This window comes from Erpetoichthys calabaricus, chromosome 9 (assembly GCF_900747795.2).
Source record: "Erpetoichthys calabaricus chromosome 9, fErpCal1.3, whole genome shotgun sequence".
Taxonomy (NCBI): domain Eukaryota; kingdom Metazoa; phylum Chordata; class Cladistia; order Polypteriformes; family Polypteridae; genus Erpetoichthys; species Erpetoichthys calabaricus.
Genome location: NC_041402.2, coordinates 62,033,427 through 62,058,601, shown reverse-complemented (window position 1 = coordinate 62,058,601; position 25,175 = coordinate 62,033,427). Strand labels below are relative to the sequence as shown.

The 25,175-nt window shown below is 37.2% G+C and overlaps 1 protein-coding gene across 1 annotated transcript; it reads left to right on the top strand.

Moving 5' to 3' along the window:
- Positions 1 to 3,297: 3,297 nt before the first annotated feature.
- LOC114657772 (cytochrome b-c1 complex subunit Rieske, mitochondrial) lies at positions 3,298 to 23,820 on the top strand. Its single transcript, XM_028809661.2, has 2 exons — positions 3,298 to 3,585; positions 23,075 to 23,820. Exons 1-2 carry the CDS (start codon positions 3,375 to 3,377, stop codon positions 23,683 to 23,685), a joined length of 822 nt encoding a protein of 273 aa, XP_028665494.1. The 5' UTR covers positions 3,298 to 3,374; the 3' UTR covers positions 23,686 to 23,820.
- Positions 23,821 to 25,175: the final 1,355 nt, after the last annotated feature.

Below are 25,175 nucleotides of genomic sequence, written 5' to 3'. Positions count from 1 at the left end.
GCAAACAGCAATTTACAAAAATAAATTGAATTTAATTGAATCTCCTCCTAGGGTAATTCCCTGCTAAAGTCACTTTAGTGAAGATTCTGATCTGTACCAGCGACACCAGACTACAGCTGAATCTAATGACTGCTGGCATCCCTGCACCGTTGAGCCTTGTGTATGTATATCTTGAATGTCTATGTTTCCCACACAGTCTTTAACTTAAGGATGAGAATGTTAGGAAATAAGATTGTACACATAAAATTCATAATAAAAACTCTATAATACACTCAATAATGCCATCAATTTATAAAACATATTTCATACTATTTCTCAGAATGTTAGGATACACTTAATATGTTAATGGTCAGGAAAAAGTTCAAGTGCAAAGATATCCCACTGTTGTAAAAATAACTAAACTCACTGCTAAATTTTGTGCATGTGTTTTACATATTTTTTTTACCTAAGCAGGGCTACAGTGGGAGCTACAATACAACACTGGCTAATTAAAATTCCTAGAAAAAAGTCAGACTATGTATATCGGATAGAACTACAAAACCTTCTCTCAAAGTTCATATTGCATCCATAAAGATTAAATTAAACAAATAAATTTTTCCCCTTTAAAATTGTTACCAGTGGGTAAACTGGGGCAAGTCCCCCCTGAAAAGGCAATTGATATTTTTTTCAGTATGGCTGCCTTGTGTCAATGGATTTGGACTGTAATGTTGGTGGCCAAACTGATAATAATATTGCATTTTAATCTTTTACTTTGCATTGAGGGCTTTTCTACTTAACTATGCACCACACCTTTATTTGTATTTACTCTATCCAAAAGTTATTCTGTCACTAGTCATTTAGCCCGTTACAATAACGGGCGCTAGAACAGTAGTGCATAAACATTAGTAGGAACAGTCTATATTAAATGGCAAGGGACTTTGACCTCATTCTTTTTGTCGATCATATTTTTCTTTCTTTCAGCCTTTCTTTTGTTGATGTTTACTTGCTGAGCTGACCGTTCTTCGTGGGCTGCCGCCGTGTATTGTGTGTCTTTAATTTTCTGTGACAGTAATACTGTCTTGTACGGCTCTATTCAATAAGGGCGCGTAGATAATTTAGTTCAAATGGCTCTGGAATATGTGAAGAGCAACAGGTGCAGATCTTTATTTACGCGCGCCTTTATTCGCTGCGCCCAATTGAGGTCGTCCTTTTGAGGCTCGCCTTTTTGTGCACGCCCTTATTGAAGGATGCCTGTGCGCGCCCTTATTGAAGGATACCGTCTTGTACGTCCACTGGCTTGTACATCCGTAATATACGTCCGTACGTCCGTAATATACCTTTAATTTTCTCTGGCGGTAATACAGGCGTGCGCGTCAGTAATATGCCTTTAATCTCCTCTGACAGTAATACTGGCTTGTATGTGGCTGTAATATGCGTCACTGTATTGTGTACCTTTAATTTCCTCTCGCAGTAATACTGGTTTGTATTTCCGTAAAACGCCTCTAACTTTCTCTGACAGTAATATCACGCATAGCACCGTGCCCTGCGCATGCGCACTTCACCAGAAGACACCCACACACGGACACCTGGACGCACATAGGGATTTTATATATATAGATATTTGTATAGTTTCCGCGTCAGGGATGTGGATCTAAAAAAGAAAGGGTAACCACACAGGAACAGTAGCACTGCTTTGACGTTGGGTGCCAGTTTACAAAACCAAGCAGAGAACTTGCGTACGCCAGGGTTGGAGCTACCGTGAAAATGTGCGTGGCTTTACGGCAAGTTTAGGTTTTATACATCGCGATTTGAGCGTGGAAACGTTTGTACGCAACATTTTTCTGCATACACACCGTTTATACATGAGGCCCCTAGTCTGAGCCTGCATGCTATCAGGACAGGATTATTTAGTTAAAAACCTGCACAGCACCACAGACTACTCATCACAGTTAGCGACTCCACAGAGTTGGACTGCACATTGATACTAAACCTGATAGAAGAGCTTCGTACAACACTTTCTGTACGGTCCTTCTTATTAGTCTCAACTGGAGTGTTTATGGCTTGCTTAAAGTACTTATTAAAATCTTTATTTTATTTACTATTTTAAAAATGTCTGGTATGGTTTTCAGCATAACAGGATATTTTGTTTCCTTTTATTTTTGCTGCACTACTGGGCTTTTGTTCTGAATGACAATCCATTTTCTCTTTTGTAGTTCAGTAATACATTAAATGTAAGATCTCATAAGAGAGACCTATTAGACACCTTCTCTGATCATGTCCCACTCATGTCAACCAGGACTCATAGTTTTCTTTTAAAAATGCGTTTTATTTATGTCTGATTGGATAGGTTTATAATCGCAAGGATCAAAGCGGAGCAGGGTTTATGTGCTGGATAGCAGATTGATGTAGGTGTCTGCTGTTGTTGAAAATGTGGACTTATGTTAAGCATTTTCACTCTCTCAAAGAGTCTCCTTTGTTACTGGGTGCTCACCTATTTCACCCTGTTAGATCTGGCACTGCACAATATAGTCTTCTCTATTCAACCTCACAATCTTAGACTTCACCCATTTATTCGAAAATAATATCACTAACTAAATGCTTCATGTGAAAAATGCTTTTTAAAAATCAAGACATTATATGTCATTTGGGGTTATTTTCCAATATTGTTCCTTAATATTAACCGAATATACAGTTTCACTCTCTTTCTTCTTAGTTATATTAGTCTCTTTGAACTGTCATTAATTTTGTGGTTCACAGAACAGAACAGAACATTTTGCCCAAACGTTTCTGCGGGCGCCCATGTAAGTTAATAGCTTAAATATCTATTAGCTTATAATAGCTTATGTCTTTACATAACAATAATAAATTACTTTTACGTTTATGTTTGAGCAAGTATTGATATTTATAAAAATTTCTAAAGTAACATCTCCAAATTTATTTCTCGGCTTAATGTTAACGTAGTAATCACTCGCTTTTAAACATTGCAATAACACAATTAAAACCTAGGAAATTCCGTTTTGAATTATTATTGCTTTAATAAATTTATTTAGATTGTGAAATGTACAATATAAAAGAAATGCTACATTTAGTTATACGGAGGTAGCACTTTATTTTAAATTATTAAATATGTCTTAACCCAAAGAAGCTTGCTATTCTAATATAACTATTAGTACTAAATGCTCACTCCACATTAACTCATAGTCCCCTATCCTTCTAATTTCATTTTTGCTTCGTGAAGTCAGTTCCTGGTTTCTCTGCTGGCTCCTCCCATTAACGTGCTAATTGACGTGGACGTCCTAATGACGCGGTACGTATTGCCGTCGAGCGTCCTTTTCAGTTTGCCTGTTCGATAAAGGTCGCTGTGACCGTAGTGGCCGCTCTTAAGCCCTGTCGCCATGCTTTCGTTGGCTGCTCGTTCGGGGGCTTTTGCACCTTACTTACAAAGCACCGCTTTCGCTGTTGCTGGACCACTGAAGCCTTTGGCTCCCGGAGTTGCTGTTCAAGCCGAAAAGGTGTTACAGGATGTAAAGAAACCGTTCCTCTGCCGTGAGTCCTTGAACGGGCAGTGCGCAAAGACTGGGCCTGTTGTCACAGCTAGCCTGAATGGTAAGTAGTAAACCAGAATTGACAGTTATTCATTGGTAAAAGACTCGTAAGACCTTAAAGCAACGTGAAATATGCACCCACTGTGAAATATAGTGTCCTAATGCAATTCGAAAAGGATTTATTAAACTTTGGCCTCTGTGACAGTGCTACAACGCTATATCCTTCAGACCGACCCGCTGATTGGCACAGAATTTTGATTTTCTGGTTAGTTATGGACCTGTTCTCTATTGATATTTTGGCCCATTTTGATGATTTCAAATTTGTTTTCTTATTCAGGTTTCATAATAGGAGCAGGAATATATATACTGTGCTGTTAATAACTGGGTATGTTTTATCCTGTATTAAACATAATTTTAAGTATGCGTAGAACCAATTCTTTTACCTGATGGTTTTCCTATTAATAAAATGGGGAATCTTAGTTGTCCAGTCTCTTTGTTTACATCTTGGATGTTTCAGTGCAGTCTTTTCTCTCAAAAGGTTACTTCTAGCGAAATAGAAGGTTAAAGAGTCCACAGTTGTTGACGTAGGTGACTTGAGCTCATAAAGACGTTTTTGACATTTTTAAAACCCTCCTATTCAGAGCTACAAGTAAAGTGTTCATCTTATTTGATGTTCTGTGTTTTCCATAACGTCATAAAGATAATGTGTGGATGGATGTTATTCAGAGTATGCAATCTGTACATTAATCTAATCCAAAATCGGGGCTTTGGTATTAATTTGATCTTGTTTGCTTTCCAGCATATTGTGATGTGCCTATCCATGGGTAAATTTGAATACTTTATTTTTTTTTTATCAGTTTTAATTCTAACATATACAATTTTCATTTTATTATTACTTTGCAAGTTTCAAGTGGCTTAAACCGTGTTTGTTCTACATGCAAAGCTTGCATTTTGCAACAAGTTTCTTTCTCTTTAGATAAGAATGTGTGTGCTTTCTTTCCCAAGGGCACATACTACTTCCACATGTGGACATGTCACAAGACTTCTGTGTCTGGAATGATTTTCTTTTTTAAGGCAATAGCTGTTTTTTCTTTTTAATTATATTTTTCCCAGACAAATAATACAATTCACATTTAATATTTATTGCTAGTTGTACTTAAGTCAGTTTTCAGTAGTATATTCAGATAAATTTATGTATGAATTGAAATATGGAATAGTTATGTGGTTGTTGATATATAAACCTCTGAATCCTATGTTTTGGATGGTAAATAAAGAGCAACATTTTAGTTGTAAGCATATCTTGTTAATTATATCTTAAATGTGTTTTGATAACATGGATTGAGGAATTTGTAATAGAGCCATCAAATTAGCAAATAATTCAGCATTGAGTGTTCATATAAAATATTCAGATATATCTGAATCTACATTAAAAATTCTGAAAGCTACTTGTATAGTAAGTCAGTTCAAACTGAGGAATGTTACTTTATCATTTTTAATGAGATAGAGGGGTGTCCTGTCATACTTATTTTTGGACCTACAATGAGCAAAAGAAAACATGCATTTTTTACAATGTATGCATGTCACTTAAAAGATACATGTCAAAACTACAGTTTTCACAAGTGTTAAGTGAATGTGCACCCCTTCACAGCATTGAAACTTGAGTACTCCCAGCACTAAAAAGGATTTATCTGAAAAGAGTAGTATGCCCCCTGCCATATTAGTATCACACATGTACACTGTTTTTGCAGGTGTTATACCACTTCTTATAATCGGTGCTGTGCATGCACAAACATTTTATGATGCAAGTAGCTTGAAGCATTTTGATGGAACTGTATTGTAAAGAGTTTAATACTTTATAATTGTAATTCTTCATATGCTACTTTTATTAAAACTCTGTAGGTTATTGGGACCTAAAAATATTGTAGGTATTGTGAATTTGGTTATAAAGATTGCTGACACACAGCATTATTCACTTCATTCCTTGTTAGTTAAGCAGCTGTATTATTACTATCAAACATTCTTTCCAGATATTGCACAAGTCAGAACTTATCATCTGTCTTGTAAGTAGCACCAACATGTAAAAATGATGACTCTGTCAGAGTGAGAGTTTAAAATCACAATCACAAAATAACTTTGATGATTGGCTCCAGCTGATTTGAAGAGAGCCAGATTGGCACTCCTTGCCTCGGTTCTTAATCCAAGCATAAAAATCCATGTTACCTTGATCCAGCAATAAAATGGAGCAAAGGGAAAAACATGACAGAGAAGTTCCATGTGCTAGCTGATGAGAATGTTACATATGATGATTGTACCAATATCGGGAAGAACAAAAGATGGGAAAGATTACTATGCAGAATGATCAACAGCCCTGGATGAGTTGGAGATGTTCATGGTGAAGTCCCAGCAGAGACAACACAAAGTAGATCTTTAAAGTGAGTCTCTTGGTGCATCGATATTTCTGTGTTCCAGCAATGTCACTACCCTATGACAGGCTATTTTCCACTTCTGGCATAACTGAATAGAGTGCAAGGCAGTGTGGTGTTATGGGTCCACAGCTCTTTCAGCAAAGGCCGTTTTGTTTTAACCCTTTCAGGGCTGATGTTGACATTTGTCAAAAGGAGGAGTTGACAATGGTAATCAACTGTAAACTGTGACAAAACCCACCATTACGTTTTAGTTGGACTCTCATTCCTAAAAAGAAAGTTAGATTCATTGGTTTGACAGAGATTCCCTGCACTCTTGTGAGTAGCAAGACGCACACAACGGCAAAAATGGCAATGACATCTGGCGAGAGATCAAAGCGAATGTGTAAAGCAAAATACTCCGTGGACAACGTTGTTGCCTATTATCTCTGAACTAGACTATGACTTGTCGGACTCAAGTTTTTGATACAAGCGATCAAAGATGAATGTGAGGTTCCAGCTTCAGCTGATTGGTCCCCAGCTAGTCGTGGTACTGACAGTGTTCACCAAGGAGGACTGCCACTTAACAATGATAAGAGGTAGAAACCAGATGGTAATGCACTGCGACTGTGTCCCAGCCACGCAAAGACAGCCTGGCAGCAAGCAAGCCGCACATTCTTGGCAAACTGACAGCCACAGCATGCAGCAACAGATGTTTTATGTTGACTCCTGAGTGAAACCATTGCTTTTTGGAAAAAATATTCAGCCCTCAAAGAGTTAAATAAATAATCGCCGCGCTCGCGGCTTAGCGAGGGGGCGTGGTGGCTGAGGCAAGCCGCAGGGCGATCTGCGGTGTGGGCGTTTCTCACCTAAGTGCACAGGTGAGAGACTGCCCACATCCGTGATCGTTCCTGTGGCTAATGGGCTGCAGCTGCCATGTCCTCTCTGCATATATAGAGAAGCGCGAGCAGGTAAAAGAAAGTAAAGAAGAGGAGGAGAAAAAGAAACGGAGGAGGCAGGAAAGCAGTGGAGAGAGAAAGTTGGCGCGGGAGAGCGAGTGAGTGTAGGCTCGTGGGCAGCTGTACTGGTAGCTTGGGTGTATGGCCGACACCCGAGGAGTAGCAGCAGTGGTCGCTCTCGCAGAGTATTCTGAAGGGCAAGAGTGACCGGAAGGCAGCGGGAGTTTGGGCTTGGGGTGTGTATTCCCCAGCGTGTGCGCTCTGGTCACTGTGGAACCCAAGTCGCTGTCTGGAGGAGCCTACTGGAGCCAGAGGTCGGTGAGGCGAACCAAACAGCTGAAGCAGGACAGTGTAGAGAAGGTCAGCTGCATTAAGAGAGTCTCGCCTGTTGCAGAGCCCGCATGGGAGAAGCAGGTGAGACGCTGATGCTAACAGAGAAGAAGCACCGGGGATTGTCATCTGTTTTTAAAGACTGCTTCCTGTTGACGTTTTAACCTCGTGTTAAAGGATTGTTGTTTTTGTGTATTTTAAACCTCCACAACTGTTTTAAGGATTATTTATTTAAAGATTTATTGAATGCACTACTATTAGAACACGGATTGTTTTGATTGTCTTTTAATAAAAGCACTTTTAAACCATCCCCTTGCTCATTGTTATTGCCTCACTGTCTAGCTCATCGGTGACATTACCGACGGTGTTGGGTTCAAGGGCTCTGTAACAGCTGATGGGAGCGTGGAGCCGAACCTGCATCGTCACAGGCAGACTTTTGGATATTCTGGTTTTCCTCGGTGTGTTATGTCACTGCAAGACAATTCTCACGCATAGCATAAAAAGACAAAAGGTAAACAAGCACTTACCGTGGCTTATAAGGTTATGTTCATGTTTGCATCCAGTAAAACATGACTGGTTTGCAGCACATCTAATATTGCGATGCATTATTTCCCTGCAGTGATTTTGTCAAACAGATACTAAGGTTTGTGCTCTGTTTAATTGCAGTTGGAACTGTTTTTTGCACACTAACTAGTATTTATTATTAGGGAGTACATCATCATTTTTCTTTAGCAGATGCCTTTTTTTCCAAAGCTACTTAGTGCAAAACAAAATTTCAAAATACTGCACAAGATCGTGCATACTACAGGTAATTCTGAGATTGGATAAAAGTTAGAATTTTAAAAGAAAACACTTCATAGCAGGTGGCCTACTCTCTCAGGGTCAGCTGAATTCAACTTAATATATTGTGGTAGGGCATGCACTTACTGCAGAACCTCAAGAAATAATATAAAGGACATAGACTTAAGACATGCTTCTGTCACTTAGGAAGCTATATCTAGTATAATACTTTTTCTTGGTTGAGGCAAGTAAAATTAATAAAATTTGACCTGACATTCCGTATTTCTCGATGTATGTTCTCAAGAGGATCAGCTTCTTATAGATTTGCATATACAATGTATTTACAAAGTTGTCACAACCTTTAACCTTCCAAACACATTGTGTTGTTGAATTTATTTTAAATGTATACATTTGCCATTTTTGCCATCAATGTACTCTCAACCCATTTTCAAAGTGAAAATCTTCTCAGAAATGTTTGTAAATTTTATTAAATTTACAAAACTGAAATCTCTCAAGTATTCAGACCCATGATTTATTACTTTGTTGGGGCCCCTTTGGCATAAATTCTAGCTTCAAATTTTTTTTAGCTTTACACAGCTGAATTTGGGCAGCTAATCACATTCTACCTGGCAGATCCTTTCAAGCTTTGTTAGATTGAATGGAAAGCATCTGTAGATTGCCGTCTTCAGGTCTTGCCATAAATTTCACTGGGGTTAAAGTCTGGCTTTGGCTAGGTCACTGAAGAACAAGTCCGATTTTTATCCTGAATCCACCCCAGTGTTGTCTTGGCTGTATGATTCATGTCATTTTTGTGTTGAAAGGAGAACCTTTGCCCCAGTTCAAGGTCATCTGCACTCTGGTGCAGATTTTCTTGAAGAATCAGTTTGTATTTTGCTGCATTTAACCTTTCCTCAATTCTGACTAGTTGCCTTATCACTAAAAAGAATCCACGTAACCTGATGTTGCCACTACCATGCTTCACCATAGGGATAGTATTAGGAAGGTGATGAGCAGGGTCTGCTCTTTCCCAGACATAGTACTTGGAGTTTGGCCCAGAGATTTTTTTTCCTCAGGGTCGAGTCCTTTTTAATGCCATTTAATTCAGCAAACTTTTTCTCCAGCTATTCTACCATAAACACCTGGTTGTTGGTGTGCTGCTCAGATGGTCATCCTTCTGACAGGTTCTCGCATCTCGGCAAAGGACCTCACAGACTCTCTCTTATTAGAGTGACCATTGGGGGCTTGGTCATGTCCCAGACCAGGCCCATCTCGTTTGGTTACTCTGTTTGACCCGATTAGAAAAAGTTTGCCAACAGTAGGAAGTGATTCTATTTCACAATTATTGAGACTTGTGCACTCCTGGTAACACTCAAAGCTTAAAAATGGGTTTTTACACTTCACTGATCTGTGTCTCACCACAGTTTTAACACAGAGGTCTTCCAAGATTTTGACTTCATGGCTTTGGTTTTGTCCTGATATGCTTTGTGAATTGTGGGACCTTACCTACACAGTTATGTATTTTCTAAATTATGTTAAATCAGTTCAGCCTGCCACAGATAAAGTCAAATCAAGTTCTAGATCCATCTCAAGAACAATTAAAGCAAATAGGATGCACCTGACCACAATTTGGAGTGTCCCAGCAAAGGGTCTAAATACATGAGATGTCAGATTTTGATGGTTAATAAACTGCCAAGCCTTCTGAAAACATATTTTCACTTTGTCCACCAGTCTATACTCAATATTCTATAATTTCAAAGATGGCAAGTTTATCAATTTTTTTGATTCTGAGTTGGTATACTTCAAATCTACAACGCCCTGTACTGAAAGTGAGGGGCTATGAATACTTTGAGTCCACTGCAGTTTTACCCACACAGAGGCTAAGACCTGGCATATTAAAACAACAGAAGGTAACCTTTTTTCCTCAAATTTAACAATTTTAGTTCAAATAACATTTTTTCCATCCCTTTTTTGTTTTACAACTCCTTTACTTACTTTTGAGTTTCCATCGTATGTTTTGCATCCAACACCATGATTGTTTTGCCAGTGTCCGTGTCTGCAGTCTCTGTTATCTCGGTAAACATTCCTTTCTGTCTTTGTGCCTGACTTTTTATATAAGGAAAGACAAGGCTCGATTCATTATTGCTCTAATCACAGATCTCTATATATTTTATAATTTGTGCCATTTTTAATGGTTCCAAGTTATGCATTTGCATGTACAAGATTTTTTATTCATGTTTGTAACTTTTCATTTCTAACCTTTACCTGCAATAGTAAATGCTATATTTGCATCCAGTTACCTCATATTTTGCATCTAGTGTTCTTAACAGCTTCTTGAATGCCCCTTTCACTACAGTACACACAGACACTTTACAGGGCCAATGCCAGGAAAAATATGTGAAGGGTGATGATATTTTGGTGGAAACTGTTCCTTCACAACCACCCAGAGAAACTTTACCATTTCTTTCAATCCCAATAAAAATTAGAGTAAAATCTATTGCAGTTTGCAAATCTAAAATTATACAGATCTGTATATAATTAGTTGATATTCCTTTATCCTTTTAATACTTTTTTGATTACAATCTTAATGTGGTTTGTTTATTAAACTTCCCATATTATATGGCTTCCTTCGAGTTACAATAACCTTAACTCTCAGATCATCAGTACAAGATTAGCTTATATTAACTTAATTAATCCCAAGGGGAATTTCAGATGCATACAGCAACAGAAACACAAACTATTAAGAATAATATTTAAGTAAAAATAATAAAATGTATATTGTTCAGATATGTCAAAATAGAAATTCAAAATAAACTTGAAATGCCTGATGATAGTTGGCAGAAAAGACCCCCAGAGGCACTTCTTAGTACACCATGGTGGAATGCACCTGTGGAGGGGATGGAGGGTATTTTTCATGATGGCATCAGATTTTGCCACCACCCTCTTCTTTTCGCCCTGTGATGGAGCCTGCTTTCCTGATAAATTTATTCAGGTATTTTGCTTCTTTTGCACTCAGGTTGCTTCCCCAGAATACCACAGCATAGAACAACACAATGGCTACTGTGGACTGATAGAACATTTCCAGTAGCTTGCTGCACACATCAAAAGACCCGAGTCTCCTTAGCAAGTATAGTCTGCTCTGACCCTTCTTATACAGAGCCACTATGTTGTCAGACCAGTCCTGTTTGTTGTTTATATGGACTCCTAGGTACTTGCAGCTCTGCACCACTTCCATGTCCTTCCCTGGATAGGGACAGGTCTCAGAATACATGTGGTCTCAAAATATGCATGAATGTGAAGGCAAAACAAATGTGCTATGTATTGAGTATCCACAGCTATAGTAATTAAGAAGATTGATTTAATTGCTAAATAAAAACTCAAAACGACCAGTATTGCATGTTACCCCATTATTGAAACACAGATGCTAAATAATTCACAGAGAGTTGTTGTTAGAAGAAAGAATAAAATTTTAGTAGATACCATGTGTAATGGGCGATTGAGGACTTTTATCTGTATATATTTTGCTGCTTGCACTGTTAATCCAGGGTAAAATCAAATGATTCAACAGCAGAACCTTTTATAAACCTTTCCTATTGTGAATCCTCCATTCATTCCCACATACCCAGTTTGCACACATTACCACCACCTGGCACCACAGGCAGAACCAATGCAGTTGGTCATGCTTAGATAGAGCAGTGTTGTCTTTGCAGATTTTATTTAGCTGTCAGAAATCAAAAGTACTGAACATCACAATGTTGGCTTCTGCATTTTGATTTATTTTTTTTTTTTTAATTTTGTGTATTGCCCATCCCTTCATGGCAGTTTTTCAGACAAGTAGCTAGGTTTATAAGCAGTGATCTAAATACATGAGTTCTGTTGTCTTTTATGAAGTTTGTTGAGAAAAGCAGAGTAAGTTATAAGAATCAAATGTGGACCTTGCGAGCCTCGTCACCGCGAGGCAAAACATTTATTAAATCCCGAAACATCGTTAATTTTTTTAAAGGGAACCTGTTAACAACCAGTGCCATTCACTAATAACACTTTCTATGGGTATTTAATCGGTTAAATGATTCACAGTAAATCCATCATGTACAATTAGAACTGCCTACATAAAAGAACTACCATACAACCAAATGTTCACTCGCCTGTCACTATGATGAGTACTATGTGGTTTTAGCTATCAGTGGTTTCATCAACTACAACACATTTTCTTGCCACGAATCTTTCGAAGAACCGCGTCAATATGTTGTTTAAAGACATGGGGCAAATAAGTTTGACGAAGACTGCTCATTTTCTGGCAGCGTGCCTCTTTGTTTACAATACTTAATAAAGAAAGGACATATATACTGCTCGAAAAAATGACGAATGTCTGACTCACATGGACACAAAGTGGCGTCTTGTATCTTTCAATTTTGTTGTTTCCTCTGTTACCTGAAGGGGGAGCACTTTTTGATCTTAATTTCTCCTTGTTTTTGAGATGGGTTTTAGATTGGATGTGGTCATTGCAAGTGTCTTTTCGTGTCCAGTCTATGGTATGCTGGCAGAACTTGCAGAAAAGTTGTCCAGATTCGTAAATGTCACCAGGATATTGTTGTGCCCTCAATTTTGCAGTTAAGCTCGTGTTTCTTAGTTTTTTTTTCTGTGCAGTTAGGATATCTGACATGATTGCTTCAGTATTTGTCTGGTGCAGCTGGCTAATTTGCATGTCTTTAACGAGAAAACACAGGAAACACGCGCACAAACAGAGGCATGACTAATTTCAACAAAGAATTGCATTTGCTTCAAAAACAAACTAGAAAATAATAGTATCTGAAATGATAGAACTACAGATTATGCAATTGTTTAATCTATTGGTAAGTTTTGTAACAGTCACCCCTTCAGTCTCTAAATTACACACATTTCTAATTTTAAATCTAAAATCCGTTTTTAAGCATTAATTCTGTGATTGCATCTGTGTTTTCTGCATCGCAGAAATCCATAGGGCCCTAGGAACATCCATCCATCCATCTAGTGAAATGTTGCACCAGGTACACAAGGTTTAAAAAGCTGTGCATAACGTTGCAGACTAATCGCAAAGAAAGCTTTTTGTACCCACCCTTGTAATACTTCAACAAATTGGAAATGATGCTGCAGAAGCTTATGTAAGATAAATGTAATGCAATTTTTTTCTTGATTGAAATGAATGTTGTAAGAAAGTTACAACTGATAGAGCAAATTGATCCAGAATGTTGGTTTGTTTTTTTTTTCCTTTTTTGACACCCAGACACCACAGTTGATTGTTGTGTGATGAATGAATTCACACTAATCTGAAATGAAGCTCTAAGACAAAAGTATTTTCTAAACTTTGGTAAAACACTTCTGCAGCTTAGTGGTTGCAGTGAAGCAGTAAAATACTAAATACTACAGCAGATGTGTGCATGCTTTAAGAATGCAATGATATGAACGATCATTTGTGTTTTGCAGTTATTTTCAATTGTACTATTATAATTTGAATGAGGGAATTGAAGTGATGGCAAGATTACTATATATACTCTTTGATAAGCCAAGAATTTTAGAATCCAAAACAGACCCCAAAATTGTTTGGTTTATCAAGGTCAGAGCTCACATTTTAACATTATTTGTTTTGAACATATGAAAACTTTTTCTAATAACCAAACTTAATCCAGCAGTCACTAGAGTATAAAATACTTAATCAGTGGCTATACAGTATTTGTCAAGAATGTCTAATTGCTGCGTAGTCTTCGCAGTAGAGCAGAAGCTTTATACTGTACAATACCTTCATGTGAGTGACCTCATATTGGAGCTGGGGAACACCTGCGGAGATATCTCCACAACATGATGTAAGAACAGCATAAAAGAAACTGCTAGTAGCTTTCAGTTCACAAATTTGGAACCGGCGGCTGAGTGCAATGATGCGATTTCTGAACCGAGGACACTGAGTCATTTTACTGAAGTAGTGGGTTATTACACACTGGTACAGCGTACCAGCTTTATTCTGTTTTACACTATTCCAAACTGGCATTTTAGCTTTGACCTTGAAGCTGACTGCCAACCTCCATGCGGTCTGAATTAATGTAAATTTATCATAGTGATTGAAAGTCTGAGGGGGCACTCAAGTGCTTAAATAAGTTTTCATGTAAAAGTTGAAGTAGAGAAGCCAACAAAAATAGAGTACCATGACTTATTTATTTCTATTTCATGCACTGCTAAAGATTAATGGTTATATGTATTTTTCTTTATTTTTCTATTTTATATATTACAAACAAAGCATGGAAATATTTATTTTGTGTCTTCCTATGGCATTGCCATCAGTATATTTTATTTTTATTGTGCAATACTTAAGTCCAAATATAAACATAACATGGTTTCCATGTTTTAATGGCATTTTATTGTTTTTGCATGTCCTTAACAGTCTTCCTGAACATGCAGAATGCATTTGGCACTTTTACCCACCTGCTCACAAAATGCTCTAAAGGCATTTTCACACTTTTTTTTTTGTTTTTCTTTTCCCTCCAGGTGAACCCTGGAGTGCTTTGCATGAGGTATAACTGATCTAACTACAGGTGAAAAGGTGACATTGTGTGTTCTGTAGTAGTCATGCTAAGTGTCTGCTGTCATAATTAGGGAATCTCATTCACAGCATAATGAGTAATGTGTCAACATGGAGCATTAAAATAATAGAGGTAAAAATAAACCTGTATATAGGGACAAATGTAACACAGTTCACATAAACGCAACTCGCAATTACCTGGAATTGGATCAAGCCTAGCATCTGATCCATCTCAGGTATGCTCCTTGTCCATGTGATTATACAACAATTGAAATAAAAGGTGTAAATTGACATGCTCATTCAAAATACATAGAGCGAATGAGAAATGAAATCAATCCCATACTTTCAAAGTTTTTTTTCCAGATATTCAATAATATGCATTCTGCTCATAGAGTTGTGTTAGGTAAATAAACCAAGTAATTATGGAAAATGCCGTGGTGTGCAAACACAAATGTCCAGTGATACTTTTGGGGAAAAAAATGTTTCTGTCCAATGAAACAAGCCTACAATTATCCCACAGGATATTTGATATTTAGTTTGCCGGAAAATTTGCACTGTAAAATGCAGCCCAACACACTGGAAATTGAAACAAAGTAACTAAACATCCCTTGATTCAAAGCAAACAGATTGTGAGTCTTTGCTGCACGTCTGTATCTCTGGGTCACACTAAACATGAAAATTACTCTTGTTGACATATACTGTACATACCAAGGTAAATCTGCATGGAATCAACCCAAACTCCAAGCACACTGATCCAAACTGTTCTCCCGCTCTGTGTGAAATAGCGTTTCTGAAAAACCGGCTTTTAAAAACCCAAAGATTCCGGGTCCAATATTTTAGAAACCTGGCAAGTCCGGTTCGGGTCCAAAATCATTGTATTAAAAAAATCAGAATTTTACATTTGATATAAAATGTTTATTATTATCTACATATACTTTACAAGTATTTTTTTTTATTAGCTCTAATATAATATTTAAGGAACACCAAAGCATTAAGAGACTTCTCCCCCAATGCCAATCTAAGTTTGCTGCAAAAATTTGCAGACACCGAGAATGTTATCTGTTGACGTAGGTTTCACTGTGCATAGCACGTCATAGAGCCTCTTTTAGGAATTGTCAAACCAGCAGCCTTCAAAAGAAATGTATTGGTTGAGGTAGTTTAGTTACCACAAAGAATACTTAAGTAATTATAATAAAGGAAAATCAGAAATGACCGTTATTTCCCAATATGTTTAACAAGATGGAAAACCAGCTTTTGTTTGCTATGATGAATGCTCAACGGTTTTACTACAGCAAATCTGGGATCTCACTTTCAAGAGTGAAACGCAACACGATGCTTCTTGGGTGTTGCAGAATGCTTTAGAATGTGGTGTTAGTAGACCTGCTGACCAAAAAGCAGAGTAGTGCGGTAGAAAATCTGCCCAAACTAACAATTTAAAATTGATTAACTGATCGTGGAAGTGACTTGGAAAACACATTCAAAATATATACAATACAAAAGTATTGCAGCATAGCATTTCTGGAGTAACCCAGCCAAAATTAGAGCAAGGTTTTAAAAAAAAAAAAAAAAAAAAAAAAATTACAATCAAATATCAGCATTTGCCTTTTGAATATATTAATATAGTGATGTTAATTCTGACTGCCCAGCTTCAGAGTATTTTAGTGACTTCTTCACAGTTAAAGGAAAGGAAAACACATGAGAAAGATAATGCAGTTAAAGAGCACGTCTTGAGGTTTTGGAGGTTCAAAACAGGAAAGAAGTGAGACTGATTTGAGACAGAACTGATTCTAAAGAAACAGCATATTGAACCTTGTACAGTCTTTCCCACTGTTTTGGCCTTGGGGAACACTTCACTGAACTGCGTTATGTGCTGCTAGTTCCCATTAGAAGGGCCATTATTAGTTTATAAAATAGGGAAAGAGACTATGTTCTCTCTCACCACATCACCCTCAGTTCTGTTTCTCTTTCCTTTGCCAACTCTTTTTAGTGAAGCGACATTCAACCATGCTGCCATTTTCCTGCTTAAAGTTTACCACCACCTTCCTGCTCTCTCATCCCTCTCCAGGCATGCCTGCTGCTCATACCCCAGCTCTCACTTCTGCTGGCAGTCCTCATTTGTTTAGCCAGCTCCCACTGTCACCTTCCTATCTTCTCTTGCTGCATGATTTTTATTTTAATTTTTTGAAGTACTGAATTCTAAGTCTATATCGAAACCTTCACGAAACTTGTCAAAAACACAGCCAAATGTAGTAATTTTCTTGTATTTTATAAACATATTTAATCCATATGTAGTGAAGTAAATTTAACATTACCCTCCTTTCTCCATCCATATATAATAGCCCCCCCCCCCCCCCCCCCAAGACTTGTAGCATAAGCATTAGCTGCTGTACTACCAGATTATGATTTGAAAGTACCTATAGCAAATAGCTGGATTAACACTAGAAACCCAATTTTGTATCCCAAATACAATCCAAAATTGTAAACTTCAGGAATTCTAGTGTTAAAACTAGACTGATGCTTTATTTATAGGTTTGTTTTACTGGGTTGTACTTGGTACACTCTTTTCTGCTTCACTGTGTAATTCTGTCCTGCAAAAGAGTGGCATACCAGGTTTGCTTCTTGCTTTACTCTGCTGCTATGATAATCACTGCATCCCTGTGACCTAAAACCAAGTGGATTAGATTTATCCCTCAGCAGATGCAGAATTAAATGTATTCCTGAAACTTAATTTTTTTTTTTTTTTTTTTTTTTTCACGTGATTGCATACTTACGTAAGTGGTGAACTGCTTTGTTACACGGAGAGCAGCAGGCAACATCTTAAAAAGGCAATACAAGATACTTGTATAATAATGCTTGTATTTTAATAAGCTTCCATGGTAATGCTTTTTTTTTCATTTTTTTAAATAGTGATGCAGCCATTTTTATTTAATTAAAATAAGCATAGTGGTAGATTAGTTGTTACATTTAACAATCGGTGTTATGCTTCAGAACCAGTTTTGTTTTTAAATTTTCATATTGAGCCTTATGGAGGTGACACATTTTTCATTTTAATTTGGTTAGAAATGAAAGGGTTGGCTAATCTGCTGGTACCTACGGTAATCATCTTCTTATACGGTAGCCATCCATCCATTTTCTAACCTACATATGTAGTTCAGTGTTGCTGTGAGTGAGTGCAAAGTGACTATCTCTGTACCTGAGGCTAGTCTACAACAGTGACAAAATGAGCTGCTCCATATGTTCCTCCCCAACAGTGTACAACTGTATGCATTGTTTTTACTTCCCCTGTCTGAGACCATCCATTTGTATTAAGCTTCATTGTTTTAATTCCTTCCTAAGTCAGTTTTATTGAAGCTTGCTTGTTAGGGTTTTGGTGGTACTAGGGCCTATTTAGTTTAGCTTGTGAAGCAAGAAAGGATTCATATTATTGACACTCTGCCAATTGTTTTAAGTTCTCAATAACAACCTGTACATAATCACAGTATATCAGAATATATTATATTGGTGCATCCAGGTACTATGTTTAAATGGCATTTGCTTAACACTGTGCCCATTGTCTGGGACCAAATACAATACCTCCTGTCTAACATTCAACTCCTGCGGTGTTCCAGTTAATATGCCTTGTTTATTGATTAACTACACATGGAGAACGTAATCTAATTGATCCTTGACTTCCATTTACAAGTTTACAGTGTGGTCTATTCCTCTCAACTTAATATCCTCTGTAGACTTGAGCGACTTATGAGACAAATGTAAATAAAACTAATTACATACAACTTCAGTTGGGCTACGTCTTCAAATCAAGAAATTTAGCTTGGCCAGACATTTTCAGTGGCCAGTACACAGTAGGTAGTGACAAATTTTAAACCAGCACAAATAAAGTAATGTTTATACCTTGTTTCCCATTTAAATTTGGTCACTTCTTCACGGGCACATCAAAGTGTATAACAAAACAAAGCACACACATTAACCAAACAGAATATAAGGTAGCAGCTAGTGCTGGGCGGTATACCGGTTCATACCGAAAACCGTTTTTTATTTTTTTTATGAAATGGATTTTTCTTATACCGCAACACTGGTTTAAATTGCCTAAACGACGTTCGGAACGTGGCGCAGTGGGAAACTGTTCAAGTGGGGACATTTTTCACTGCTACACCGCTAAACACAGATTTCTTTCACTAGGGCTCTTTTTCACTGCTACACCACCAAATAGTGGGCGGTAGCATAGGAATGCTGCGTGGTGAAAATGGACAGAGAGCTGAAAAAAATGAGTCACGTCTGTCGCCTGGAGATGCTGTAGTTTTAAAAGGTCAGATGTGTAAATACTGTTTCTATAGTACTGGATAATACTGCAAGCCAAGTTGTACTTTTATTTGTTTTCAATACAGTGTAATGTACCTGGGTACTGTGTAATATTGTGACGACATGTTGACTTTATTCTCGTACTTTGTCAAAGTAGAACATCGTAAACTAAACTTCATCGTAAAATGAATATTTAATTTACTAGATTTTCTCAAACCCCGTCATAAGTTATATAGCACATTAAATGCTTTGTGTTAAGTGTTCCCCGAGCTTCTTAAACTGACTTCCTCTGCACTAAGAGGAGGCAGCGGCAGCGATCGCCGCACAGAATCCATTCACATGATATTCATGCTCTCTGAACATTTAGAATGCCAAGATAAATACTTGTTATAAATAAATACTTGATATAAATTCTAAATTTTCAGAAAGCAGGAATATCTGGGACAACTGGGTCGGGGAACACAACACAAAGCATTTAATGTGCTATATAACTTATGACGGGGTTTGAGAAAATCTAGTAAATTAAACAATGATTTTAGGATGAAGTTTACTTTACGACATTCTACTTTAATTATAAAGTAAACTATGAGAATAGAGTGGAAATGTCGACTTTATTCTCGACGTATAGTTTTGTTTTTTTTTCTTCCCTGTGTCCGTATTTTTTTTTCTTCACCGTGGCCCTAATACGATTCTGTAGGGCTATACCACAAATACAATTATAAATGCAAGTTGCAGTTGTATTATTTATGTATATAGCTTAACTTGAAGCAAGGTCCATATTAATGCAGTTTGCCTAAATGATAGTTCAGTTGGTAAAGATGTCATAATAATAATAATAATATATTTTATTTATATAGCGCCTTTCCCATGCACAAGGCACTTACAGAATATAATAAAGAACTGCAGCGTATACAGTATATAGCATTGTACAAACCAGATAAATAAAGAAGATTAAGACAGTGAATTCTGTCATCACCAAGATTGCACTTGTTTTATTTTATTTTAATTTGGTGAATACTGTGCAATGCACCTGGGCTTTTGAAGCCTTGAAGTAATAGTGCAACTATCAGTAATAATACAGTTATTTATTTTATTGTTATTATTTATTAGTTTAAATATTATGCAGTTTAATGATGGTAAAGTTGTTTAAAAAGTCACTTTAATGTGTCAGTGGACAGAGATTGTTAACATTAACAGAAAGTGTAGTTGTTTTACAAAAAATATTTATTTATTCCTTTTCTAAGACATGTTCAGTGCAATACAACTTTTGCCAAGCACTTCTGGATATTTTCCTAAGTCTAAATACCTCTTTGGATGGTTGAAAATATGTTGTCAAAATTTATAATTTAAGTTTTTGCAAAATTTGTTAAATAAAAAGGTTCTATATTTTGACTGCATCTGTCATGCAATGTGATTTCCTTCTCTTCATTATTGCCACCCCCTTGAAAAGTATCACTTTATGGGGCAATGCAAACCTGTATTAATATTTGTGTGCACATTAAAATGTTTTTTTTGTACAATGTACAATGCTCTTGACAGTGGAATAGGTTATTCTTAGCCAGTAATTGCAGTGGAAAATGTGTTTAACATTCACTCATGCATGGGAAAAAAATACCGTCAAATACCGTGAAACCGGGATAATTTAGAAAAATACCGTGATATAGAATTTTGGTCATACCGGCCTCCCCTAGTAGCAGCAATTCTTCCCCCCCCCCCCCCCACTTTTGGGGATGGAACAGCCGTGGTTAAAATTTGAAAGTGACAAATTGTCAAGTATAATAAATGTTTATATAGTGTTTAACTCATTACTCAAAACACTTCGCAAACTCTACACAGGGAGGACCAAGGACGTGATCCCATGATTTCCTTACTGTGAAGCAACAGCACTGCCATGCACCACCTGCATGAGTGGGCTGTACTGTATAATTTTGTGCTTGATGGTTTAAAATGACAAAACACAAAATTTCTGAAATTGAAGAATATCAACCACAGGTTAATGACTAGTTCTACATTCTGCAAAAACGTTATGTAGTCCCACAAAGCAATCGGTGCTTCATTTGAATACGTTTTAAGTAAGATTTCAAACTTTTTGCATATTTTCATCAAATGCAGCCTTCCTAATTCGGTCTTTTCTTTGAGTGTCAGTGGCTGATCTTCATCCTCATAACAGCCATGATGAATCTGCAGGATTGAAGCATGTGAGTGGGGGACCACCCGATTTTATGAAGAGAAGGATGGAGAAGGCACTTGTCAGTAATAAGGCTGTCATTGGAGTAACAATTAGATCAATTTGCGAAAACCCATGTTTGCAAGTAAATATAGCTTGATAAAGCTGGAATACATCTAAGATTTGGCCCTCAATTGATCATAGAATCCTTTCGTGAGTAGTCGATGCCACAACGAGTTGTTACGGCCAAGCAGTTGTACCATCACAAAAAAAAAATCATTATCGTGGAATACTACCACCACTTCTAGACACACAACAATGTGCTGCATTGTGGGTTGAATATTGCTAGGCTACTCTGAGTGTTGAATTCATGTTCCCAACTACTGTAGGAATTTCTGAAGGCTTGCAAAATGTGTTTTTTTCTCTGCATTTCTGGCTGGGCCACTCAGAGCTTGCTTCTGTGCTACATGCAGCCCGCAGGCGATAATTTTAATAGGCCTGATCTAGAAAATTGTCAATCGTGTCCCTTTATGGTCTTTTTCTTTTATTATAAAGTTGTTTTTACCATAACTTTTCCCATATTTAAGCATATTATGTTTGTCCTACTCTTAATACCTGCTGATGAAAAGCATTTTAAAAGTTGTCCTAAAGGACATGAATTGCTGCACAGTATTGAATATTTTTGTGGTTATTCTGTATATTTCAATCAGATTGTGACAAGTAAATATTTTATTGTCCTGCAACACACCCTAAACATGCCAAAAATGGCTTGTTGTCTGCCTATGTTTGTGTACGTGTTTGGTTTAATTATAAAAAATTAATCTTTTCATCTCACAAGTCATTTGGTTGAATTGGAGAGTTGGAAGTGGACCTTCCAAAGATCAATTAAACAATTAGAAAACAAAGCACTTAATCCTAAAATGAAATATACACTGTTGAAATAGTTTTCTCAATGGGATTCATAGAAGCGATTAATCCAGTTTGATGAAATGGATGAAGTTTGTACTTCATTGATATCATGTCAGCAAGGTTTTCTCATTTTATGATTGCAGTATCTTCTCTGCAAAGAGGGCACTTCAAGTATCTCTTAGTGCTATAGGCTTCTGTGAAATTTGTGAATAGTGGCAGACCTCTTCTACCTTAAACCTTATATTTGCAGATCCAAAGGAAATGGTTATCACTGATCACAGTCCATATATTTCAGTTTTTGCTGTCATTAAATGTGTACCTTTGTAAAACTCCATTAATTTTGCACTTTGTTTTGCTTCATTCATTAATCCAACCTTCCACCCATCCATCCATTTTCCAAATCCACTTATCCCGAACTGGGTCACAGGAAAGCAGTAGCCTACCAAAGCAATTTTTGGGAACAAAGCAGGAACAATTCCTGGGCAGGGAGACAGACTGTTACTAGTGTCCTCCATTAATTTTGTTTTATACATTTCATGAATGCTAAATGGGTAGTATGAACAAATCTGTTATAGAGAAAGGTCTCACTTTGACATAGGTCCCAGTAAGTGCTATAATGTGCTTGTGCTTTGATACCCCAGACCATATGTAGTATAAAATAGGTTTATTTGTGTACTCTTAACACTTGAAATTTAGTGTGAGATTGCAGGAATTGTACTCTATTAAAAAAAATTGTCTAATTATGGTGCAAGTTCAGAAACAGAAGTCCCCTGTTGCTTAATATGTGGTGGTGTGCTAATTTCAGAGAGATAAGTGGCCATTCATAATCAAATCCAATAGGGTTTTCTGTCTCTTTTATTTTCTATTATAATATAAAAAGGTAATCTATCTTTAACTAACAACTCTTGAAATAATTCTGTTTATCCCTAAATGAACTCCACTATTCATTGCTGTGGAATTACTTTTTGTTTTTTTTTTTTAATCATACTTGAAGATGCTCAACCCTCTAAATGCACTTATGGTACGGCAGAGTTTGCAGAGGGAACTTGAAACTTGCTTTTGATAGATTGGGAACCATTATATTCTGGACTTTTTTTTTATTGGTAATGGTTTGAGTTTTAAAATCATTTTAATTATGTCATTTGTTTTCTTTGCAGGTTTCTCCAAGGTCCGATATGCACACAGCGACATCACAGTCCCAGATTTCTCTGACTACAGAAGATCTGATGTCCAGGATGTGAGGAAGTCATCACGTGATAGCAGTGACAACAGGAAAGCATTCTCTTACCTGGTCACTGGAGCATTTTCTGTAGTTACCGCCTATACTGCTAAGACCGTAGTCACTCAGTTCATTTCCACTATGAGTGCTTCTGCTGATGTATTAGCTTTGTCCAAAATAGAGGTCAAGCTTTCTGATATTCCAGAAGGAAAAAATATGACCTTCAAATGGAGAGGAAAACCACTGTTTGTACGTCACAGGACTCAAAAAGAAATTGAGCAGGAAGCTGCTGTAAATCTGGCAGAGCTGAGAGACCCCCAGCATGACCTGGATAGGGTGAAAAAGCCTAAGTGGATGATTTTGATTGGTGTGTGTACTCACCTTGGTTGTGTACCAATTGCTAATGCTGGAGATTTCGGTGGTTATTACTGTCCCTGTCATGGCTCTCATTATGATTCATCTGGTAGAATAAGGAAAGGCCCAGCACCTCTCAATCTGGAGGTGCCATTTTATGATTTTCTTGAAGATGACCTTGTAGTAGTTGGCTAGTTTGAATCCCCATCCTCAATCACAGCAGTTTATGTGTATAATTAAAATGTTTTATGTAAAGCTGAATTGATTTTTAAGATCTGATCAGAAAAAATGTTTTGGGGGTTATTTTGTTTAATAAATCATTTTACCTTCTGTCACTTGTCATATTACTTTTGTCTTCTCATTATAGTTGATCAAGAATTGCTGCTGTCAGTTCAGGAGGAGGCCCCTCAAGCACATAATGATTAACAACTGGGTCGGTTTTAAGATGACATTTATGACGGTCTACTTCAATGATAAAATAAACTGAGGTTAAAGTGGACATTTCGTTATTAAAGCTGAAATTTCCACTTTAATCACAAAATAGGCCTTTTCACCGTGTCCTTTAATTTTTTTTTTTTCTCTGTGGCTCAAATACACTGTTGTACATTCTGATGCCGTTGTAAAGGTGCAAAAAACAAAGATGGCAGAGGGTATGAAACTTTTATTTTGGGGAATATGCAACACTTGAATATAAAATTACCACAGATGCATTTGTATGTTGGCATTTTGCTTCACCACATCAAACCATTAGTCAAACATCGAAGCATACACATCAATCCCGTAAGCAGCTTTCTGTCACATGTAGATAGTAAACAGAGACTCTGACGTCACGTTCCAACTTAATCACATTGCGACTCGACTTTTTGGTGGTACTGCAACTCGTGAACATGTCCCATAAATTTCTGAGGATGCGTCAAATAAACACTGGGAACACGTGGCAGCCATGATCCCTGTGTGTATGCGTTCTGAGCGTGAAGTATAAACCGGCCCTAACTCCACCCCAAAGATCCTCCACAAGCCCACACTTTTATTTCCTGTTTGTAACCACGCTTGATTCTGACTTCCAGGGAAAAGGAAGGAGTAAGGACAATTAAAAATGTGATTAAAAAAAGTTTTGCATATCACAGCAGATATCTTCAGGGGAGTTGGGTTTATTGGGTTGTTTGGGGGTGCAGGGGGTTGGGAATCCTACTATGAATAAGCCACTAGTTAAAGCATGATACAGTGACATTTGATCAGAGTGGGGATCCTCACATGAAACTTAGCCAAAAGTACTGTGTGACAGAACTCGCACTTACATTAGGAAACTGCCTGTACTTAAGATGAATTTGAAACAGCACTGCTCAGTAAACTAACATAAGAAGAACATGCAGCAGACAGCATCCAGTTATGGTAATTGGACACATGACATTTGAAACCTAAAACTGCATGCTTAGATGCTTCAAAGTAATACTTAAAGCAGTATTTACAAATTTAGTATCCCTTTAAGTCCTTCTCGGATTGGTAAAAACTATGATGAAAATCTGACTCTAGCTTTCTACGTAATGATGCTAAAGAAGCAATTTGTTGTCGATTATGCACAGCTGTGGCATGCAATATGAATGGCCAATCATAGACAACTATATATCATTTAGAATGGGCTGAAACATCATTATCCAATATTGAGCCTTTCAGTTGTTGTGTGC